Below are 20,921 nucleotides of genomic sequence, written 5' to 3' on the forward strand. Positions count from 1 at the left end.
TTAATCTATTTAATACAAATAATTACTTTAATTTTTAAATAATTATTAATGTCTAATTGATACTTCGTAATGATGTCGACAGACGACAAGTAATGGACAAGAAAAATGGCAATACCTTACGTCGCGCGAGCTCGATGCTCTCTCGTTCTGTATTGGCTTTCAAGTTCGTCATCTCACCTCTTTGGTTAGTGGCTCCTCTCATCGTCGCAGTGATTTGCTCAAGAGCAGCATTGGCTCTTCCTTTCTCCACCTGGAAGACAATAAGGCAGTTAGAATATTATAAATTATTGAGAATTATTCACTGTTAAATCAAACAAAAGACAGATACCTTAGTCAAATTGAAAGTAAAAATAGAAAAAAGGGAATTAAGCAAACCTCGAGCTCTTGGCGTTGCGTGGATACATCGTCCTCCAATTTAGCCACCTGCTCGCCGGCTTCTCTCAGTTTCCCGATGCCCGCTTCGAGAGACTGCAGCTTCCCTTCGACTTCTTTGCTCCACATGTCGCGGAGATGCTTCCAGGTGTGCACCACAGCCAAGAATCTTGCCGGCGCTCTTTGATGACGAGGTGCTTGCAAATGAGCTCCGATCATCACCTTCGCGCCAGCCGATAACTCCTCGAGCTCGTCCAGCTGTAGAGTCCCTTCTTGAATCGCCAATTTGATCAAGGAGCTCTCCCGAGACCACCACTCGCTAGGACCGGAACCGGATCCGAGAAGCGCGCAATGTCGAAGAAGATCCAAATGTAACAATCGCGACGACTCGATCTCCGCAGAGTCTAAGATCACCGCTACTCGGAGATACTTGCGCAGACCTGCGAAACGTTATCGATCGTTACATCTCATCTAGACTTAGAGAAATAATTGAGAAAATATACGTACGATGATACAAGTAGTGTTCCGGTGTTCCTTGAAAATCTTCTCTTCGGGCGAGATCGGTCAGTGGAGCGACTAACGCATCGAGTTCATCCGCTGCAAAGAGACCTGGAACTTCTCCTTTGGATACGATAGCGCTCACCAACACGGCTAAGCTCTCTTCCCTGGTGTGGTGTTCCTCCAGTAGAAGCAACGTCGGTTGGCTCTCGATACCTGCGGCTTGCACGGCGCTCTTTATTGACGCTCTACCACGTTCTATGGAAACAATTATAAGCACAATATACGAATTCTAAGAGAATATAGCGATACAATAATATGCTCATTGCGCTCCTGTAGATTAAAAGTTCACTTTACAGTACCAGGTCCCGAGTCAATCAGCCGAAGGGAAGAGAAGGTCGCAGCCAGTTTAACTGCTGACCTTCTACCCGCTCCTGGTCGTCCGATGAGGATCATACCGCGAAAATTGCAACCCACAGCCCAGCTCAATCCTGCAAAAAGATATTTTACGATTGCAAGTGTCAAGGTAATCCACGTGAATTTCAAAACTGAGAAATCATATGAGAGCACAAGTATAAAAATAACTTCGTAAGCATAAACATTAATTTAATTAAGTTATTTACCAGCTACGGTTTCTAAGAGGTAAGTAGAGATCGGTGCCTGCACCGGTTGACCTTCTCTGGTGCATCTGGCTGCTGTATTGATTATTTCTTCCCGCCACTGCTCTTCGCTCAAAGGATACAGACCGTTCACGTTCTTCCACACATACAAATCGTTAGCGAAATCTTTCACTTCGGACTCTTTTGAGAGTAATATAGACTCCCATCGTGTCTGTGCATTGGGCGTTAATCTGGGAAGATCAAATTACACGGTTACTTTCGCAAAAGAGAGGAACTTTTAATCAAAACTTTAACTTAGATTTATTAAATCTGTGTTTGCGATTTCATTTATCTTTTTTATTGATATAATTCAAATATTAAATGTTACGTGAAGACATTTTCGATCTTAAAGTAACATTGGCCAAAAAGATCGCCTTTTTTCTCCTCTTTTTTCAATCGGTAAATTTATATTAAGATCTTTGTATTATTTTTTATATTATCTTTATATTAGAAAAATAGAGATAATGGAAATTAAAATAAATACCCTGAGCGAAATAGCCGGCGGCCGATATCTAATAAATGACGAGAGATATCAGTCTCATTTTCGGGAGTAGGATAATACTTCAAGCGCGTTGCCCAAGAGACAATATCCTTGAGAGTCCAAATCATAGAAGATTCTTGAGAGGAACAGGCAAATCGGAAAGCATCCAACATATTAGGCATCATTCGAGCAATCCAGGATTCCGCTGTAATAGTGTCAACTTCCATCAAAGAATTTCTCAAGTGAAGTCCGAGAATTGCTGCAATATCCTTTTGATTCGGATATCTGTCGTGGATAAAGTTTGTTAAAAGTGTTTCTAAAAGTTTTGACATATTTGATTTATAATTGAAAAAATTTACTCTAGATAATAAGTTGCGAATAAAGCTTCAAGTCTCGGATGTAATCGAGTAGTTTCATCGGCGGTGCATAGGATCGTTAAAGACACTTTGGAGAATTCAAGATCATCCTCGAGGAATCCTTTCTCTTGAAGCATTTCCCTTATTAATTCCTGAAAATAGTGAAAGCAATTTAATCATATTAATTTATCAATTTGCGAAATTTTATATCCATAAAATAAAAATTATTTAAACTTAATTTTTTATGTATTGAATTGCAGATATTAATGTCACGAAGAACTCTCATGAGGTAGCTCGACTCAATTGATTGAACAATTAAGGAAAAGGCTTATCTATATTATACCTGCAAATCTTTAGCGGCGAGATGCATGTCTTCCAAGATGAGAAGCACTCGAGTTCCGTTTCTTGGCTTGTATGTTCTACCCTGTGAGGAGGACTCTAGGCGCAAACAAGCTTTTTTCAGACGACTCACGAGATCGTCAGGTCCGTAAAGCGAAGATGCTCTCACGACAGTCATGTTATCGTGACTTTTAATTGTCCACAACGCAGCGTTGATTAGAATGTTCTTTCCGCAACCTTCAGGTCCACGAATCATGATCGGATAATCTTCTTCTATCCACGGCAAAATAGCTGCTACAGCTTTTCTGATAAAATCTACGTGAGATATCATGAATGAGACTTTCTGCTTTGTTTTCATTTGCATCATGATAAAAATTTTCATCGTACCTGAAATCGAAATAGGCCCATAATCGCTGTCGACGGATTCATATGTATCTTTGAACGGTTCCAGTCGATCAGTTTCGCGGTCGTACAAGACGGCACTTGGCTTTTGTGGGTCAGGACACCTGAAATAATTAAATTATCAAATCAATTAAAAACTTTGACGTAATATCGCATTAATCTATTAAGGAAAATGCGATAAATTAATATTTAAAGCTCGGACAAATTAAACTAAATCTACATCAACTTTCTCAAAAAAAAATATCTTCAGTTTTCCAATTCAGATTCAATATAAAATAATATATAAATGTTGATATCAATTTATGCAATGTATAAATTTCTGTGATTCCAAAATTAAATTGCAATAAATAGAAACTTTTATTTGCAGATTTAATTACTAAAGAACGGAAACGTTTTATTAAATTCTTACCAGCTATCAACCGACCCGTAGATAAATTTCGCCAAATTATCTCTGGATTCTTGATTTTTCACTTGGCCGCATAATGAGAGCAAAAGAGCGTAAGTGGCTTGCGTAAATGTTTGAGCTTTACTGAGATGACACAACGCAGCATCCATCAGACCAGACGCAGATGACTCATCGAGGTTGATCTTCAGTGTTTCATCGATACATGAGCATAAATGAGCGTTTGCAACTTCCGCAGCCGTTGCAGAGAGTTGTTCTATTCGCCATGGCACCAGCAAGAACGTCGCTCTCGTCGATCCAAGATGCAGAACACCCACCCGTGAAACAGTAGCCGGGCTGGCATCAGCGAGCTTGTGGGTCTCGAAAATAAATCTGTTTTACAAACATACATATAAGCACAGATGCTGAGCGGTTGAATGCTGCAACTGCGGGATTCATAAAGTTCCAAACTCTAACACATAACAAATGTTATATTAAATCAGTCATTTAGCTAAATAAATCTTGATCACATATCTTTATATAAACGACGTTAATTGTAGATTTTTTATAGACTTTTTGTAAATAATTGTAAATATCCTTAATAAAAATAACATTAATTTTATATTCTGCCATTATGCATTATATTGCTGTAGACATCCGATTAATTAATTAATTAAGTTATACTTTAAGTGCTATCTACCTTGTGCCGCTACCAAGCCGAACTCCTATTCCGTTTGGTAATGTCAACAATCGATTATCGTCCAGAGCTGAGTTTAAAGCTTCCGCCCAATCAGGTTCCACGTCTCCGTTAAAGATAATCCAGGTCGCGGAATCTCCAGCTGACGTAATCGCGCTCGACAGAACACCTTCTTTCCATTCTCTATTCGTACAGGAACATACAATTTCAATAATTAATTATAATAACGTGCTGAGAGCGTAAAAGTGATTAGCAAGTAAAAGCATTCACCTCGTCTGCGGATTTACGTGTCCTAACAGTCTGCTCTTTGGTACCGCACCTGGATAAACTATGATCTGCTGTACGGGCTCACCGACTTTTGCCATGGCTTCGGCTAAGCACGACCTAATTGACGTTTTCCCGCTGCCAGACGGACCAACTATAGCTACGCCGGTTCTACTTCTCAACAGATCGTTCAATTGCATACATCTGTTGGCGATCTCTTTCGTCAACCCCCGAGTCTCGCAGATCTTCCACAATGCATTAACCAAGTCCTCGCCGTCGGTAGAGACGGATAGTGACGGATTAACGTTCGGGAAGAGATCATTCAACAGCGCCATGAATTTCATCGTGTCTGCCTCCGTCAGTTTCGGGAGTGTGGACGCTTTGATCGAGACGAGAAGTCTAGTAACAAATAAGAAATCCATTTCATCAACTCGGAATAGAACATTCTTGAACTATTTCACATTTTTCAAAAGTAGTCTATCCCGAAGAGAGCGAACACACCTGGTGGTCTCGTCGACGTCGGCGGTCGGAAGCAATGCGTCAAGCACGGATTTGAGCGATCTAAGACCCCAGTCGTAGTGCGGCTGTTCGGAGAGCATGGTTCCGGCGATCTCGAGGGCCTCCACGAGTCGTTTACCGAGAGTGCTAGCTTCTAAAAATCCGGCGCACTCCAACAAAGTTTTAACGATGTCCGATTTGTCCGGACGCGCCATATTAATTGGCCTGAAGAGCCTCGCCAAAGAATCCGGCAGTTTGCGTCGACCTCCATATTCGGCTGGATTCATCGTGATGAAGATGCAGCAGTGAGGATCTAGCTTGATTTTCTGGTCGCCCAGTAGGATGTCGGGCGAACCGTTCTGTATCGCTTCCTGAAGAGGCCTCACCAACATCGACACCGCACTCAGGGTGTCCTCCTCGAGACGATTAAACTCGTCAAAGCAACCCCAGGCACCAGCCTGCGCCAACCCGCCTAAGATACGCTTCATACTACCAGTGTCCATTCCTATAGCGATCCAAATAGATAATTTAATTTCAAGAAATATACTCAGATTTAATAAAACTGATCATAGAATCTATTTTAAGTTCGTCAAGAAATCTTCGTCGTTATTAAATTAATTTTAATTAACGCGATATTTGTATTTATAAATTATAAGTTAAGAAGTGTGAATTAAATTGGAATATATATAATTCGAAAAATTGAAACATTCCGCCTACTCTAATATTTATTTCTGTTATTATATTTTACATTTATAATTGCTTGCTACGTAAAATTCATTGTAATATCCTTGTACCAACGCACTCTTTACTTTAGCGCTCTCATAACGATCAAAAAATAATTTTCTTACCCTCATCGCAGTTGAAGACGAGAACGAGTCTACCTAAGATAGATGCTAACGCTTTGACGCTTTCAGTCTTTCCAGTTCCAGCGGGACCCGTCGGACTTCCGCCTAACCCAAGCTTCATGGCTTGCGTAAGAGCCAAGAAACATCTCTCCGTCAAGGGAGTCCTCACAAGACCGATGGATGCTCCATGGTACTCGAAGCGGTAAGGTAACTCCGCACCGGCGCATCGTACCACGTATGCACCTTGATTCTTGGGAAAAAAATCACATAAAAATAATATAATATAAAAATTTATTATAAATAATCGGGATAAATTTATATAGTCTATGTCGGTACTAGGAATTAAGAACACTTTCGAGGCGATTTTCGAAGTTTATATTTAGTTTCTTCTTTTTGCTTTCCCGTTCTTGCTGACCAGCAACGCGACTAACTGTCATGGCGTTTAGCCTCAGGACCGTCAATTTTGTAAGACCTTTGAATTCACTTCAATTTTTGAAAAGTTCTTATTATACATGTTATTTCTACATAATCTTATGTTTCTGTGTACACATTAGTGTACACAGAAATACAACACATATTTTTATCGTTATAAACATAATGATAGAATACTAGTTTCAATAAGAACTTTTTAGAAAATAGAAAGTGTAACCCTCGAAAATTCAAGTAATTCCGAGTTTTGTAACTTACTGTCTTGTAACTCCTCAATTGTTTGTACCACAACCAACCGGTATTCTCGCCGGCTATCACGGTCTTCAGTAACGTTCTGGCTACTTGCAGATGATGAACAGTATCCAAGAGAAGACCACGTGCTTTCAATGAGGTTAGCTTGTCACCAGCGTCTTCCAATCCTCTGTATCTCGCCCGTTGTGACTCCAAAAATTCAACCAGCTTCTGCAAGGCTGCACGACCCTCTTTCAAAGCTTGCTCACAGCGTTCAGTAAATCTTATTCGTTCTGAGAGTAATAATACCTGCAAATTATTTATATTACAATATAAGGACAATAATAAGAATGAAACACATCGAACCCGTTGAAAGTTTGTTAATCAAATTTGTTATTCGGATTTTAGTCAATCACTTTTGAAGCGTTAGTTAAAGTCATTCAATGTTTGTTGTAAAATGTAATAATAAGCATTACTTGAGTAGGATAAATGGACGGATCAGGCGTAGAACTGCTCAAACATTTCTCCAAATTATGACGGAGAGCCTTCTGCATTCCCTTCTCGAGATTGTCCAGCCATTCTGGCAAAGATTGCGTGAGATCGACGGCCTCCGGTAACTTCAACATTTCTCCCTCGGGCGACACAATCGCCGTCAACGTATCGTTCTCCTTTACTACCGAACCCACACCGTGATACAACTTCGGTAGATGAGCCTCTAAGCCTCTCCCACTGGCCGATACCAATTCGAGAAGATCCTCATCGCTAAGAAAGTATAATCTTGGGTAAGCCGCTCGTTTTTCCTGTGATTTAAAAATTATATTAGAAATTTGTAACAAAAGAATTAACATCTAAATAATTTTAACATAAAAATATCGTTCACTACGACTTTTTATCATTATAACGCATCAAATAAAGTAGATGACGCCGAGGCTTTCATTTTAACTTACCTCTAGAAATTCATCCAGACTTTTCTGACATCTATCTAGCAGATCCTTCAAATTTATTAAAGCAGGTAACGGCAATCGCCTCAAGGATGGCACTCTAGGATCCCGCGATACATCTCCCATGAGATGTCTAAAAATTGATGAAAATATGAATTAGCGTTCAAGTTTAATATAGTTAGAATTAACTAGACAAGTTAAAAATAAGTTTTTAGTTAAATAAAGTAGATGAATTATTATTACATTAATTATTTTTACAAATTGTATGACAGCGTTGTTATTACAAACCTAAATTCTTTGTCAGCCCTTGACCATCGTCCGGAATCGCTAGGAGCCGCTCCACTCCCGTAGACTGGATCCAAGTAGATCCACTTCCTCTGTACAGTGCTAAGTACTTTGATCCTTTCTTCGAGTTCTGATAAAGCTGCTTCCCAACGTGCGACTCTAGATGCGAACCTATCGTGTCCTGATGTACCCTTCGCTCCTTCCAGTAGGAGTCTCAGTTCCTCTGTGGACAATTTGATCGTCTTTTATACTTAAACATATTATAGAGGATAGAAAAATAATGTGTCTTATTTGTCAAGTAATAACTATTAAATAATATAATGAGAGAGAGAAAGAGAGAGAAAGAGAGAGACACGATCCTGTTATACCTGTTTTCGCTAACAGACTGCCATAATCACTAACAAGTTGGATAATCATATTCTTGCTGTCAGTCGTTTCTTGCAACGGAAGTCCTGCGGTTCCTTCCCAGATCTCCAGGTCTATCAACGCTTGTCGAATTCCTAATTCCGCGACCGCTCGTTTTGTTATTTCCTGAATGATCAAACATTTTGAGTTTTAGAAATTTTAAGAGCATTCCAACGATTTTTACTATCTGCAAAATGTATATCCTTACTTTTACTCGATCCTCATTTTCCGTTAATGCCTTTTTGGCACCGAGCAAATGACCCAAGGTGATATCTCGTGGATTCTCAACTTTCAGACCGAGTATTGGTATTAACTCGGTCCAGTGCTCGTCGGCGATCTCGTCTCCCCGAAGCAGCTGAATAGATTCGATTGCAGACCGAATTTCGTTTATCTTCCTACCGGCAAAAGTATCGGTTTCTATGTTGTCGTGCAAGCGAATCTTGCTCTCCCATGAATCAAGCCAATCGTGAAGTCTCGGTAGTCTTCTTCTAGCCACAGCCCATTCCTCAATTTCCTGATTCTTTAGCTCCTCCAGAAATTCGGCTTGGAACCTGCACATAAGTATGTGTAATGTTTAATTAATTGCACTAAGGGAAAAATTACTTTAAAAGCAACAAATATTTCTTTGATGGATGCCATTAACATATTTATTTATATAAACCTAAATTCTCTTTATTTAAACCAAATATTGTTTACTTAAATCAAGGTAAACAATATTTGATTTAAATAAAGAGAATTTATATTATTAGTTATATTAATTTATATTACAATTTTTAAATAATTTTTCCCTCAATGTGCTAAATAAAAATAAGGATGATGAAAAATATTGATGCCATAAGTTGTTTAGATCTAACTTACATAAAAATTTAATATGTTAAAATTTATTATTAATTTATGTTAAATTTATTATAGAATTTAATGTTTGTGTCAAACATATTTTTAATTTCATATTTAATTCGTAATAATAATCTTTTATTAAAAATATAGAAACCTATAATTTGACTCCTCGGCCTCCAATTCTCGTTCTAATTGCGACAGATTAATATCATCGTCTTCCAGGACATTTTCGAGGTCCAGAGTTATTCTTTTACAATCCGCTTTCAAAGAATCCATTTGCTCGTTTAGATTGATCCAGCGTTCCTTCATCAATAGAAGCCACTCGAGCGACATGTTTTCTGATCTTGTAGACCACTTCGCCTGCCATCTTTCTCTTTCATCTCTCAAAGCTATTGCTTTATGACGAAGGTTCACTTTAGCATCTTCCAACAGACGTGCCATAACAACCTTGTGCTTTTCCAAGCGATCACCCAGATCCTGCCAGGCGACGTGAGCTGCGTTAACGCCTGTGACATAAAAGGATTTCACTTGTTAATTTAACAAGTAAATGAAGATATTAATTTTGGCATCTTTAATTTCCAATTTACAAGATACTGAAAAAAGAAGAAATAGGACTGATATTTTAGATTTAGGCGATGAGATGAAATGCTTGAACTCTCTACCGTCTAGCTTCTCGCTGGTCCACGCAGCCATAACTTTGGCGAGCACAGCAACAGCTTCCATCTCCTCAGCAATGCCTGCCGATTGTTGCTCGATACGCGCGTGAGCTTCATGAGCTAATCCGACTTCTTCCACGTCCCGTGGCCTACGTTCTAACTCCTTGGACGCGAAGGAAAGGAAATCCACTATAGCCACCAGTCGCGAAGACGCCTCGGCCCTTAAATCGGAGCACAGGCGTTCCCAATAATGACGAGATGCCGTTTCCAAATCGTTTCTCGTCGTCGCGGTGTCCACGCATATGCACAGGATCTTTACATCACTGCCTCGCAACTTTCCAACCTACGTTACAAAAAATTTAGCGATAATTATATAATTACTTAATATATACCGTAAAAGGTGGAAAAATGTTTTATATAATCGTAGAATATACATCGCGTAATTTACATTCTATCAACAAGTATCAGTATAGTAAATTTCTCTGTATCACTTTTTATTGTGCAACTTATTTTCTAATTAAAAATGAAATTTACCTCTTGAGCCCATTGCTTGGCTTCCTTAAAAGTTCTCGCCCATTCTTGAGGAGGTTTCCCTTTTAATCTAGAAATTTTTCATTAAGTTTGTGTTTAATTTGTCATTAGTTTTTTCAAGGATCGGATAGGATACGTGAGTTTTCCAAACTTTGTAGGAATATAAAAAATATCAAGGTCTAACTTACCGTTCTCCCACATCAATATTGGCGGGCGTCGCTAAGTTCAGCCACTTAATCCTGAACGATTCAAGAGTGGATAAAGCGATTTCAATCTGTTTGTAAACGCCGCTGAAAAGATACGCGTTCTTCTGCACCAGATCGCCGAAATGCGCGTCGCTGACGTCTCCTACGCCTCTGAAATTGATCGGAATGGATAGCGATCGGCGAATAGACGAATATAACTTTGCACGAATATCCTCAAGCGGCGGTCTCCATTGCAAAGACCCATCACGAAAAGTGAGCTCCACACGAAGTTCAGGCAGCTTCCTCGACAAGGATGGTAAAGCGTTCCTGAACAAAACACACGAGAATGAAAATATGTCACTTAAAAGATTTCTGGTGAAAATGTTATTACCAAAATTATTATCATATGATCATTATTATATTTATATCATTATATAATAAAAATAATTTATCATCACACCTGTACGCTACACCCAACGCCTTTAGAAGTTGCCGATCCCAGTGCAGCTTCCAAGCCTTCGCGTTACCGTATTCCGAATCCACCACGTCGACGATCGCTCTCATACTCATTAACGTCTCCTTCCAGATGTTCTGATTCCCGACAAGATGCACAGCATCGCCTTTCAACAGGTTTGACACATAATCCCGTAATGTGGAGTGCTTCAAGATCAATTCTGAGTTCTGTCGAGCGAACTTCACCACCTGTAACACTCATCAGAGTAAATATACCGTATTTTCACTCCAGACAAGCTTTTAAAAGAAGCTTGAAGACCTAAAGAAAATAGGATGTTATTTGGACGTCTCTAAGATATCTTTTAAAAGCTTATACTGTCTGAGATTAGCTCTTACAATTATTTCCTTTAATAAACAATAGAAATATTTAATCTTACCAACTCCTTCAATCGAGTAGTGTACACGTCGACGAGATGAGGATCAGACCAAACGATACCAGATTGTTCTTGGACAGCTCGCGCTAATTCAAGAGCTATCGTTAACATGAGCGGCCTCTGAGAAAGCACCATTCGATCGCCGATCGTATTGTGGAAGGTAGCGACCTGCTGAAGAGCTCTAGCCCGTCCAGCTAAAGACGCTGCTCTGTCCACCAGTTCTCTGATCTCTCTCGGCAGCTCGACACCCTCGCCAGATAAAGCTCTAGCTTCTCTGATCATGGTCATCAGACGGGGATCGTAAGTTACTCTCATCATATTAGTGCCGGTGAGTTCAACCACCGGCGAATCGGTGCCCAGGCTTAATTCTTTTCTGGCTATATCGTTCTTGGTATTGTTCACCTGCATAAATAAAGGTATAAAATATTAATTAATTACCAAAATTACCAAAATTTAAGATTAACAAGTTAGTCACGGCGTAGATAATTATCTGTTGTAAACTGTAAACTGTGTCTATAATATACTGACAGTATCTAAAAATTTTCGAACAACAATCTGTCTACCACTGTATATTAAGGATTCTTTGTTGAAAACTTCGAGTTATTTAGGATTTTAGGAAGATTAATATAATATCGTATTGAAAATAAAAGTGGCTAGTTAAATAAAAATTACCCATGATTCAACCAAGTCTCGTTTTTTCTCTTCGACGTCTTTTAATGTACTGGATAACTGCGCCGCCACATCTTCATAGCCTGGGAGATCAGCGAGCAACTCTTTTCCTAATTTAGCCAGGCTCTCTAGTCGTGCTTCCGCCGATCGAGCGGCTTGAACCTCTTGTAGCACTTTAGGAACATCCAGGAGATATTCCGTATCGGGACCAGCCGAGCGACTCTCTGAAATTTGGTCAATTCAAAGTAATTGAAACTATACTGATTCACGGCCTCAACATCTACAGAGAATATGTGAAACATAATTAATAATGCCAATAATTAGAACACGAACAATCCAGTGAAAATTGCAAAAATGATCAGCGCGTGTTTTCTCACAACTTGAACATAATACTTGAGATAATAAATGCAAATGTCGAATATGTTTTGAAGTCTGAGTGCGTTCTACCGATTAGATCGCGATATGCCGACAGCAGCGATTCTCGTTCTCCACGTAAAGCCCTCTTGAGGCCTTCCCTCTTCATCAGCTCACTATATCTCTCGAATTCAGCTACTAAGGAACTTGGAGTGTCGGCGTCGGCGATGTGAGCCTTCAGCTTCTGAGCGACACGTTCCTCGGCCGGTACCAAGCCTTCCTCGATCTTTAGTTTCAGCCGGTCCCATTCGTCGTCGCGCTCATCGTCGCTCAGCATAACTAAATCGCAATCATAAACTCTCGTTATGACTCTTATTTAAAATACCACTAATGCAAACTAATTGAAAATTTTTTAAGTCTCGATTTTTGCTTTTATCATTTTGAATTTCTGAAGACCGACATCTTACCGGTCGCTCTTTAGGAAATCAGTATGGGACCTTTAAAGAAGATTTCTCTAGGGATGTCTGTAGGAAACAGAGATAAGTACCTTTTGTGTCGTCGAAGGCCTGCAGCAGTTTCTCGATACCGAGTCCGGATCTTTCGCTCGACGTCAGGAGTCTGCTCAATTGGCGATGCTGTGCGCGCAACTCGGAAATTTGCCTGAGAACCGCGGACACGTCTATTAATTATTAATTATTCCCAGGGATTCTCGTACGCATCATCTCTACCTGAGTCTTTTGCCAAGCTTTGAACATCTTCCGGGCACGAAAATCGGCCCACGCCAGGGATGAAGCGAATGATGCGGCCAGAAGAGCTCCGTCAATTTCTGTGTGGCGTTTATCCATTTCTCGCACACCGTTGCTCCGAATACGATCGTTTCGTCCTTTGCACGAGCGTCGGTTGCGTCGACCTGAATAACAATATGCAAAATATGGTCCAAATCAATCAATAAGTTTAGGAGTATGTAGAGAACAGACAGACAAACATTCTGCTTTATATATGTAGTTGAAATTATTATAGCTTACGTACTGCATCGAGATAATTCTGCACCAACTCGACCACCTCATTACCGATTACATCGAGGAGCGACTTCATTCGTTCCTCGGTGTACGCCGGTTCTCCTAATTTCCATAGATCGTCGACGAAGACAGAAATGGCCTCGCAAGCCTCTTCCACAGCGAACAACCCATCTCTGTGCGAGAAGTAATAATGATATAGCGTAAGAAATGAAGACAATCGTATTTCAACGTCAAGATACAAATTCACCAAATTCAAAACAAATTTACCTCGACACTGCAGCGCTCTCGAGTTCGATCCTGATATTTTTCACGGACTTAGCGGCTTCCTCGCACACCGTTTTCTCGTGCGACCGTTTCACCTCGTCCCGTTTTCTTAACCAGAATTCCTCTTCCTCCACAACGGTGGTCGAGAATCCGGAGCTGAGTAGTTTCTCCTCCAACTTTTTCAAGTATGATGCACTTAAGCCGGATGAGCGAAGGGTCGGTGCCCATACTTGACGAAGACCTTCGATCAGCACCGATCCGTCCCCGCAGCCAATCGAAGCCACTTGGACCACATCGTGAAAGTTTTCCTCGGTGACCGCCGCCGCTGTCACCTGCGTTTTTCGCAGCATCAGTAAATATAAACGGCAATTTGGGAATTTGCATGGTGGCTTTCTAGAGGATACTTTCTATCGTCGCGCAAGCAGGAGTCTTACGCTCTCCTGTACCAACCATTACAGTTCATAAGAACGATTAGCGTCAACAAAGAGAGACGTACAGGGAAACATTTCTATACATGTCAATGTCGCAGACACGTGTCTGTCCTCCCTGCACTCGTCCATCTTCGCTGTTGGCGCAGATTTTCTTCAGCGAAGGGAAATTTCGTGATATACCTTGAAGAAGACCAGCGTGTTCTTGCCAGCGGTCAGTTCCGTGCTCAATTTCAAACGGACTTGGTCCTGATCCTCGTCGATCGGCCTGGCGCACAGAGTCCTGCATGATGACTGCTCCAAGAAACGATCGAGGATTTCACGACCTTCAACGTCCTCCTCGTCGTGTCGTACAGACGTGCTGAAAAAGTGCCCCGCCGTGGAAACTATCAGATATCTGCGTTTATCGGCGACCACCATTTCGCCACTCGTGTGCCCCGGACGGGCAGCTTTCCCCGACGTGCAAAATCGCGAGCACCGTGTACGTGCTCGATGGTTCCATGAAAAGCGGCGTGAAGAGGTCCGCCAGGAGGTGTTGCTCAGCCGGGTCGTCACGACGACCGGCGATCAACACACAACAGCTGTCGCTACCGCTGCATCATGCATCGTTGCACGTGCGCGTGACGTTGCTCGCATCTGTCAAATTGCTTTCTAATCGTTGTATGACAAATCAGAAAAAGCGTATCATTTGTTTAAATTTCTCTCACTCACAAGGGGATTATAATCGTAGTGCCGTAGCAAGAATATTTCGCGCTTGGTAGTCAAAATGAGGCGGATTTAAAAAGTATCGACATTTATTGGCTAATTTAGACAAAAACTGCATACACTGAGAAAAAAATTTGCTAAATTTCAAAAAACGTTTGTTTAAATAGTACTGTGAAGATATTTGTTTAAATTAAGTAATTGTTTTCTAAAATTAAATAAAGAAGTTTTAAATATAAATTTGGTTTTTTAATTTTAAAAAATAATTATTTAATTTAAACAAATATCTTCGCAGTATTATGCAACCCAACATTTTTTGAAATTTAATAAATTTTTTCTTAGTGTATGTATTAAATCCACGAAAATATATTTGTTAATTAAATAAAGCACTGTTTGTTAATTAAAGGAAAAGTAATAAACATCATTGTTCTAGTCATGCTAATGCTTAGCCAGATTCTTTAGCCGATATCAGAATAATTAATTAACCAACATCTTTTTTTAGCAAAAATATATACAATGTATATCTGTATTAGCGTCTATTTCGCGCCTGTCGTTGTAATTTCTGTTTTTTTCCGTTATTTATAAATTGCAAATTAGAAGCAAGACTTATTTAAGTGACTCATACGCGAAAATATAAGATAAAAGTACCAATATCTGATTACTAATAACACTGTATCCAATTCTGGACACTCTTATTATGTTGGGTGTGTTTTAGTTCTTAAATACAAATATTTAAACTTTCAGGATAGAATATAGTATATATATGCATATATTGAACATATCCCCGGTAGCAATTAAGTAGTCTATTAATAACTTTTTAATGACGTCTCTGATGTCAATAATAGATTTTTAATACGTCTTTAGACGTCATCCTGTTACTTGAGTATATTCTACAAAAATTATATTATATTGAAAATTTAAGTATTCTTAAAAAAAACCAACAAAATTAATACTAGATACGAATGTTATTAAAGTCCCGGCATTCAAACTTTTTATCTTACTCCGTTTTGTGAGCGGAATAATGTGTTATCAGGCAAACACATGCTCTTCTAATCAACTATCTCGCCTACAACTTCGACAGTAATAAAAAAAAAAAAACATATGTACATCACTGAGTACGTGAATAAATTATATATTTATACGGTCACATCTCAATAGTAAATGAGTTAATAACATTAACGTGACTAGCAAAACTAATATTTTTGTTCTCTTTTATACGTAAGAGGTTTTTAAACCGCGCGCAAAGATTGCAGGAGGAACGAAATTCTCTGAAAGGAGTAACTAAAGATGCGTCAGAATTATTGATAAGTTATGTAAAGCGTTTCCCGCGTAGGTTTTCCTTTAGTTTCTTTGACTGCATTATGCGGATGCCTCCTTGGGTTTATGGAGCGTGCATACTTGCGTCTTATGAGCACTTAAGTGTTCGGAACGCGCGCGTATGTTGTGCTCGCTCGCACCAAGGCCGCAGTGTCGGATTGACTCCCTTGCAGGCCCTCGACTCTCGATAAACTTTTCCACGATTTTCACTTTTACTTATCGCATCTTTACATAGTTTACGTGTAATATGATTCTCTCTGTGTTCATTGTCATTTATTTTTTTCCTCATTACTTATCTCCTATTCTTATGTGTTTCCGCAACTTGGGAAATTCTTCGCGTTACTTCTGAAACGTCTCATTCAACTTCAATTTTATGGGAGAATCTGTTAAATTTGTTTGATAATTTATATGCAATTGCACTCTGCTGTCGTAGCAATAAATAATAATTGTAAAAAGATAGTAAGTTTCATTCATGATTCGTTATTTTGTCATAAAATTTGATTTAATGACAGGTTTTGGAGTGAATTTTAGGAAATTTTTCCATCTTGTTTTTATTTGAAGGAACTAGAAGAATTGTGATTCTCGTGAAGAAATTTGATTGCAGTGATCTGGCAACACTGAGTCCGATATTACAAGGCCGACCGCGAACACTGTTTCCTCATCGGCCACCGACGCTACGATAATGATCGACGGATCCACAACCTAGATCGCCATATTCCTGCCGCTCAGTCGCGTCACGAACACGGTCGCGCGCTTGTGCTCGGGTCATTTTTATAGATAAAAAGGTGAGAGAGTGTGTGCCACTTGCATCTTTTTTTTAATCCTTTTTTCGACGTTGTTTATCTTTAAGGCCAGTGAGAACTTCACAGTGTAGCAGTCGAGCAGTGGTCGCGGTGAGTTGAAGAATACATTCGTGTGACTATCTCTTCATAAGAATACTGATAGTGCAAAAGCGTCTTCTGTTTCATTCCGAGAATTATGGTAAATAATAATATTATAATTAAATTGAAACGTGTTTTAAAGATAAAGTATACGCAGGCATTCTGAACATTTTTCAATTTCAATTCCATTTTACAGAAATTACTTGTGTACACTTGGTTTGACCAGTTGTTATTTGTTTAAAAAAATAATAATAATAGGCTTGTCGTCCATGGTGCAGTTATAATGTATTGCTTAATTTAAAATGTACGTTTTTATTCAAAAATATTACAACTTCGTCGAGTATTGTGGCAGGTAGAATACTATGATTCAGAAAATGCAAACATTTGGAAAGTATGTCACTTTGCGGCTTACGATAGTGGGCAAGGTAACACGGTGTAAATCAGAAAATAATATAAGTCGTCATAAGCAGTATTTATCGACATAATTTAATATCGCTGTCTTTGTCTCTCTCTTTCTTTATATATATATATTTTTTTTTAATTTCGTCGTTTTAATTATTGAAAACGAAACGTTATTGCCGATATGAAATCAAAACGATGGTAAAAAGAATCCATGAGTCTCACAGCTATGCCCTAGAAAATAACGCATAAAGTTTTAATTTAAATTGCAATTTTATTGAAATAAAAGGAAAATTCTTCGTATTTTTCACACAATTAAATTCTGTTTATTTCCAACAAAAATAGGTGGTAAAAATGCCGTAAACCAGTTCTGTAAACAAACGATAATTTCTTTTCTTTGTGAAATGTTTTTTTAATTAACAGAATAAACAAGCTCTTTTGTCAACCTCATATGCTATTTTGCGTAAAGATGCAAAATTTTAATTCACCGCTCTTCGACACTCAAGAAAGAACTTTACGAGTCCGTGGATCTCTGCTTTCAATTATCGTCTTAATTTCAATATTTGCGTAACAGATGGAATGCAGGGACACTGCAGGTGCATATCGCATTCCGCGATTAGCGACATAGATAGTGTCGCACAGTTTTTGCGTCGTTGTTGTTACTCACCGTACGCTTTTTATCGGCGATTACTGAGCTTGTTAGCAAAATGCACCGTTCCGAAGACTTGATTTTTATTGCTTAACTAGTGTCATGATCTTGCTTAACTAGTACCGATCGTTTCGCTCATCACTTATTTTTATCTGACAACAATATTCTCTATAACAGCCTCTATACAGTTTTTTCCGTTATCTTGATTTTTTATTTGTCAATTGCAAATGCCTTAAAAATCGTGCGAACTGTCACAATAAATCCTATTATTTTAAAATCGTATTATAATATATTAACTAAAATTGCACGATAAACGACTGCACGATATTCTCATTAACTTTATAAATCGTAAGCCTATTAGCTCCGGAATTAGTTACGTTATCTTGTCACGTACGATCGATAAAGAGATTCGTTATCATCTATGAATATATATATAGTTAAGTACTTTCTGTCTCTCATGTGTCTCTGATATGTAGCAATTTATATAATATGAAGATCGGTCAGACAAATTAAAGAGAACAAAAGAAGATAAGTGCATGCTAGAAGACGTGAGAAATCGTGCCTCACAATTAAAGATGAATCACGCGTCATGCATCTGAAGCCACGCAGTAATTACGAGGAATTACATAAAAAGATACATGCAACCTACGTAGAGCTTTACGCTCATGAGTAGTATTAAGCTCACATTTTTCTTTCTAAACCAACACCTTTGATGATATTATTTTTCCGAATCTTAGATATCAAAAAATCATCCAAAAATCTAATTTCACTTATTACGCATATCTATTCAATTTTAATTTTTCAACGAGTTACTACCTTTTTATTTTCTTTTTCGTGAGAAATTTTCCTATGCGATATCCAGGATCTTGTTTCACTCGATATTGTTTATGAGCAGAATCCTCTTTCTTTTCTCAGGTACCAAAGAGACTTTCTCGTTTTCTTCTCGACATGGCTACCGAGGTATCAAGCGGCAAAGGAACCCCGGGTGTCATAACGCTCGCTTGCTCAGTATTGACGCATTTTCTCCTCGTGGCTCCTGTGATATACATCTTGGTACTCGCTTTTCGCCACTACAGTTTTTTTTCTTGGCATCCGATTTGCATGTCTGTCGGGGTAAGCAAAGCATCAAACAGACGAAATAAGCCGAGCATGCATATAACTCTTTTTTCATAAAAGTTCTCGGTTCCACACAGATGTTTGGATTACAGATAAGTTACTAGAATTAAATTCTCACTTTTCTAATTTCTCATTCTTATTTTTCTAAAACGCGTAAATATCAACTTAGGGATGATAATATTTACGACACTGTTATATCAACCTAGGGATGATAATAATTACAACACTGTTATAATCACTATTACATCATTCTGTTATTCCAGTTTTGTCTACCGATAAAACGAGATCGTTTCGAATTTTAGCTATTACAAAATCAGCTCCTTAATTATTTCTCGTCGCAACGTTCTATTTGATAATATACCAATTTCTTTTTCTCGTGAGAAAGATCGTTTTTTCTAATGTTTGGATTACAGACAAGTTGCTATAATTAAATTCTCACTTTTCTAATGTTATTTTTCTAAAACGCGTAATATAAATACCAACTTAGGAATGATAATATTTACACTGTTATATCAACCTAAGGATGATAATATTTACAACATTTTTATAATCACTATTACAACAATCTGTTATCTGTTTACTCCAGTTTTGTTTACTGATAAAACGAGTAGTTTCGAGTCTTAACTATTAAATTATCTCTTTTATTATTTCTTATTCGCAACATTCTATTTGATAATATATCAATTTCTTTATCTCGTGACGAAGGTCGGTCTTCTAATCACGGAAGCTGTCTTCAGTGTCTCCGGCGAGGCGTATATCTCGTCGAAGTTACCCAGGCGTGACAGGGTGACGATACACTGGATTCTACATGCGACAGGCCTGGCCATAATCGGGATCGGCCTGATTATCATCGTCGTCAACAAGATCAATCACAATAACCATCATTTCGTATCGACTCATTCACAATTGGGCCTAGCAACAATTATAATATCCGTCTTGACTGCGAGTTTCGGGATCCTGGCGAAAAACACCTCGTGGCTGTACCCGCACCTGAGACCAATATTCATAAAGATCGCTCACGCTTGCGGCGGCAGCGTGGTAATCATTCTTCTATTGGCCACTCTTATCAATGGAACTTACTCTTTTTGGTGGCCTGGATCTGTCACGGGTAGAAATCTGGTCTTTGCCTCATGGTTTATCGCAGGTTTTTTGATACTCGTGAAGCCAGTTCTTGGAGCCGTGTCGAGATGCAGAGTTGTTTTCGGACCACCCTCGAGCGATACACGTTAGGTATCACGCTGACGTTCTCGATAAAGTCTATCATGTCGAGATATGAGAGTTGTTTCAGAAATGAGGTCATATATTCTTTATAAAAATTTTGGTAACGGTTGTATAGAGAGACTCGCTCGATTATCAACTACAATCGAGAAGAAATCATGAATAAAACTAAATACTGTAAAAGAGAGAGAGAGTTAACATGTTGTCTAATGTACTTTATAACATATTAAATAACTTCTTCTAATACTAAAACATGATGTCTTTTACTAACTCTGGTAGGTTAATTTATTTGTCTGAGATCTGAAAGATTTATAGATTTTCATCAATTTTAAAATTTCGTCTCGCAGCGAGTGCCTTGTTTCTGACGTAACTCTCGTTAAATACTAAGCGCAGCGGTGGAAAACCAAAGATCAAAATAATTTTGTTATTTGAATATTGTTTGTTACTAATCCCATTTAGGGACGTTGTTTCATGACTACGTATCATAGAAAAGAACGTACCGCTGTGTCTCTCAGAAATCAGCCATCTGCGAAAGCAACATGTTTAGGCAGCATATTGTTAACCATGTATACCAACACTTTATTGATTACACACGCATCTCATATACATTTATTACACATTATAAATTTGCGTATACGCGTATACACACACGTACGTGCGTTTTTGTTGATGTACCTCCAATATATATATATATATATATATATATATATATATATATATATATA

The 20,921-nt window shown here is 38.6% G+C and overlaps 2 protein-coding genes across 5 annotated transcripts in view; one reads left to right on the forward strand and one right to left on the reverse strand.

Annotated features, from left to right (window-relative positions):
* Window positions 1-14,426, reverse strand: part of LOC116842807 (cytoplasmic dynein 2 heavy chain 1) — a 20,684-nt gene extending 6,258 nt beyond the window's left edge. The window contains exons 1-33 of the mRNA XM_032812512.1: window positions 14,098-14,426; window positions 13,490-13,818; window positions 13,233-13,395; window positions 12,932-13,113; window positions 12,751-12,863; window positions 12,297-12,542; window positions 11,853-12,073; window positions 11,184-11,582; window positions 10,754-10,995; window positions 10,297-10,620; window positions 10,112-10,178; window positions 9,584-9,920; window positions 9,076-9,427; window positions 8,293-8,635; window positions 8,048-8,210; window positions 7,683-7,902; window positions 7,401-7,527; window positions 6,930-7,253; window positions 6,481-6,762; window positions 5,797-6,043; window positions 4,952-5,453; window positions 4,457-4,849; window positions 4,190-4,369; window positions 3,517-3,882; window positions 3,093-3,211; window positions 2,710-3,020; window positions 2,370-2,518; window positions 2,014-2,295; window positions 1,494-1,720; window positions 1,233-1,361; window positions 880-1,128; window positions 376-812; window positions 116-250 (exon numbers count right to left, since the gene is read on the reverse strand). Of these exons, the coding sequence (XP_032668403.1) occupies window positions 116-250; window positions 376-812; window positions 880-1,128; window positions 1,233-1,361; window positions 1,494-1,720; window positions 2,014-2,295; window positions 2,370-2,518; window positions 2,710-3,020; window positions 3,093-3,211; window positions 3,517-3,882; window positions 4,190-4,369; window positions 4,457-4,849; window positions 4,952-5,453; window positions 5,797-6,043; window positions 6,481-6,762; window positions 6,930-7,253; window positions 7,401-7,527; window positions 7,683-7,902; window positions 8,048-8,210; window positions 8,293-8,635; window positions 9,076-9,427; window positions 9,584-9,920; window positions 10,112-10,178; window positions 10,297-10,620; window positions 10,754-10,995; window positions 11,184-11,582; window positions 11,853-12,073; window positions 12,297-12,542; window positions 12,751-12,863; window positions 12,932-13,113; window positions 13,233-13,395; window positions 13,490-13,818; window positions 14,098-14,334 (8,397 nt within the window). The 5' untranslated portion in view covers window positions 14,335-14,426. The remainder of the gene's footprint in view (window positions 1-115; window positions 251-375; window positions 813-879; window positions 1,129-1,232; window positions 1,362-1,493; window positions 1,721-2,013; window positions 2,296-2,369; window positions 2,519-2,709; window positions 3,021-3,092; window positions 3,212-3,516; window positions 3,883-4,189; window positions 4,370-4,456; window positions 4,850-4,951; window positions 5,454-5,796; window positions 6,044-6,480; window positions 6,763-6,929; window positions 7,254-7,400; window positions 7,528-7,682; window positions 7,903-8,047; window positions 8,211-8,292; window positions 8,636-9,075; window positions 9,428-9,583; window positions 9,921-10,111; window positions 10,179-10,296; window positions 10,621-10,753; window positions 10,996-11,183; window positions 11,583-11,852; window positions 12,074-12,296; window positions 12,543-12,750; window positions 12,864-12,931; window positions 13,114-13,232; window positions 13,396-13,489; window positions 13,819-14,097) is intronic.
* A 2,148-nt stretch (window positions 14,427-16,574) lies between these two features.
* LOC116842774 (cytochrome b561 domain-containing protein 2-like) lies at window positions 16,575-20,909 on the forward strand. Of its 4 annotated transcripts, none has more exons than XM_032812445.1 (4): window positions 16,587-16,718; window positions 16,784-16,914; window positions 18,778-18,975; window positions 19,684-20,908. In XM_032812445.1, exons 2-4 carry the CDS (start codon window positions 16,912-16,914, stop codon window positions 20,206-20,208), a joined length of 726 nt encoding a protein of 241 aa, XP_032668336.1. In that variant the 5' UTR covers window positions 16,587-16,718; window positions 16,784-16,911; the 3' UTR covers window positions 20,209-20,908. The 4 variants fall into 4 exon arrangements, with proteins under 4 accessions (XP_032668339.1, XP_032668336.1, XP_032668338.1 ...); XM_032812447.1 differs by having other exon boundaries at window positions 16,606-16,718; window positions 16,784-16,826; window positions 19,684-20,909; XM_032812448.1 differs by lacking the exon at window positions 16,784-16,914 and having other exon boundaries at window positions 16,575-16,718; window positions 19,684-20,909.
* The last annotated feature ends 12 nt before the right edge of the window (window positions 20,910-20,921 follow it).

This window comes from Odontomachus brunneus, unplaced genomic scaffold (genome assembly GCF_010583005.1).
Source record: "Odontomachus brunneus isolate Ranch 3 - 2012 unplaced genomic scaffold, Obru_v1 Obru_scaffold_027, whole genome shotgun sequence".
Classification (NCBI taxonomy): Eukaryota; Metazoa; Arthropoda; class Insecta; order Hymenoptera; family Formicidae; genus Odontomachus; species Odontomachus brunneus.

Coding starts and splice junctions, on each gene's coding strand:
- LOC116842774 (XM_032812445.1), top strand. Junction 18,976..19,683: donor CGATTTGCATGTCTGTCGGG/GTAAGCAAAGCA, acceptor CTCGTGACGAAG/GTCGGTCTTCTAATCACGGA.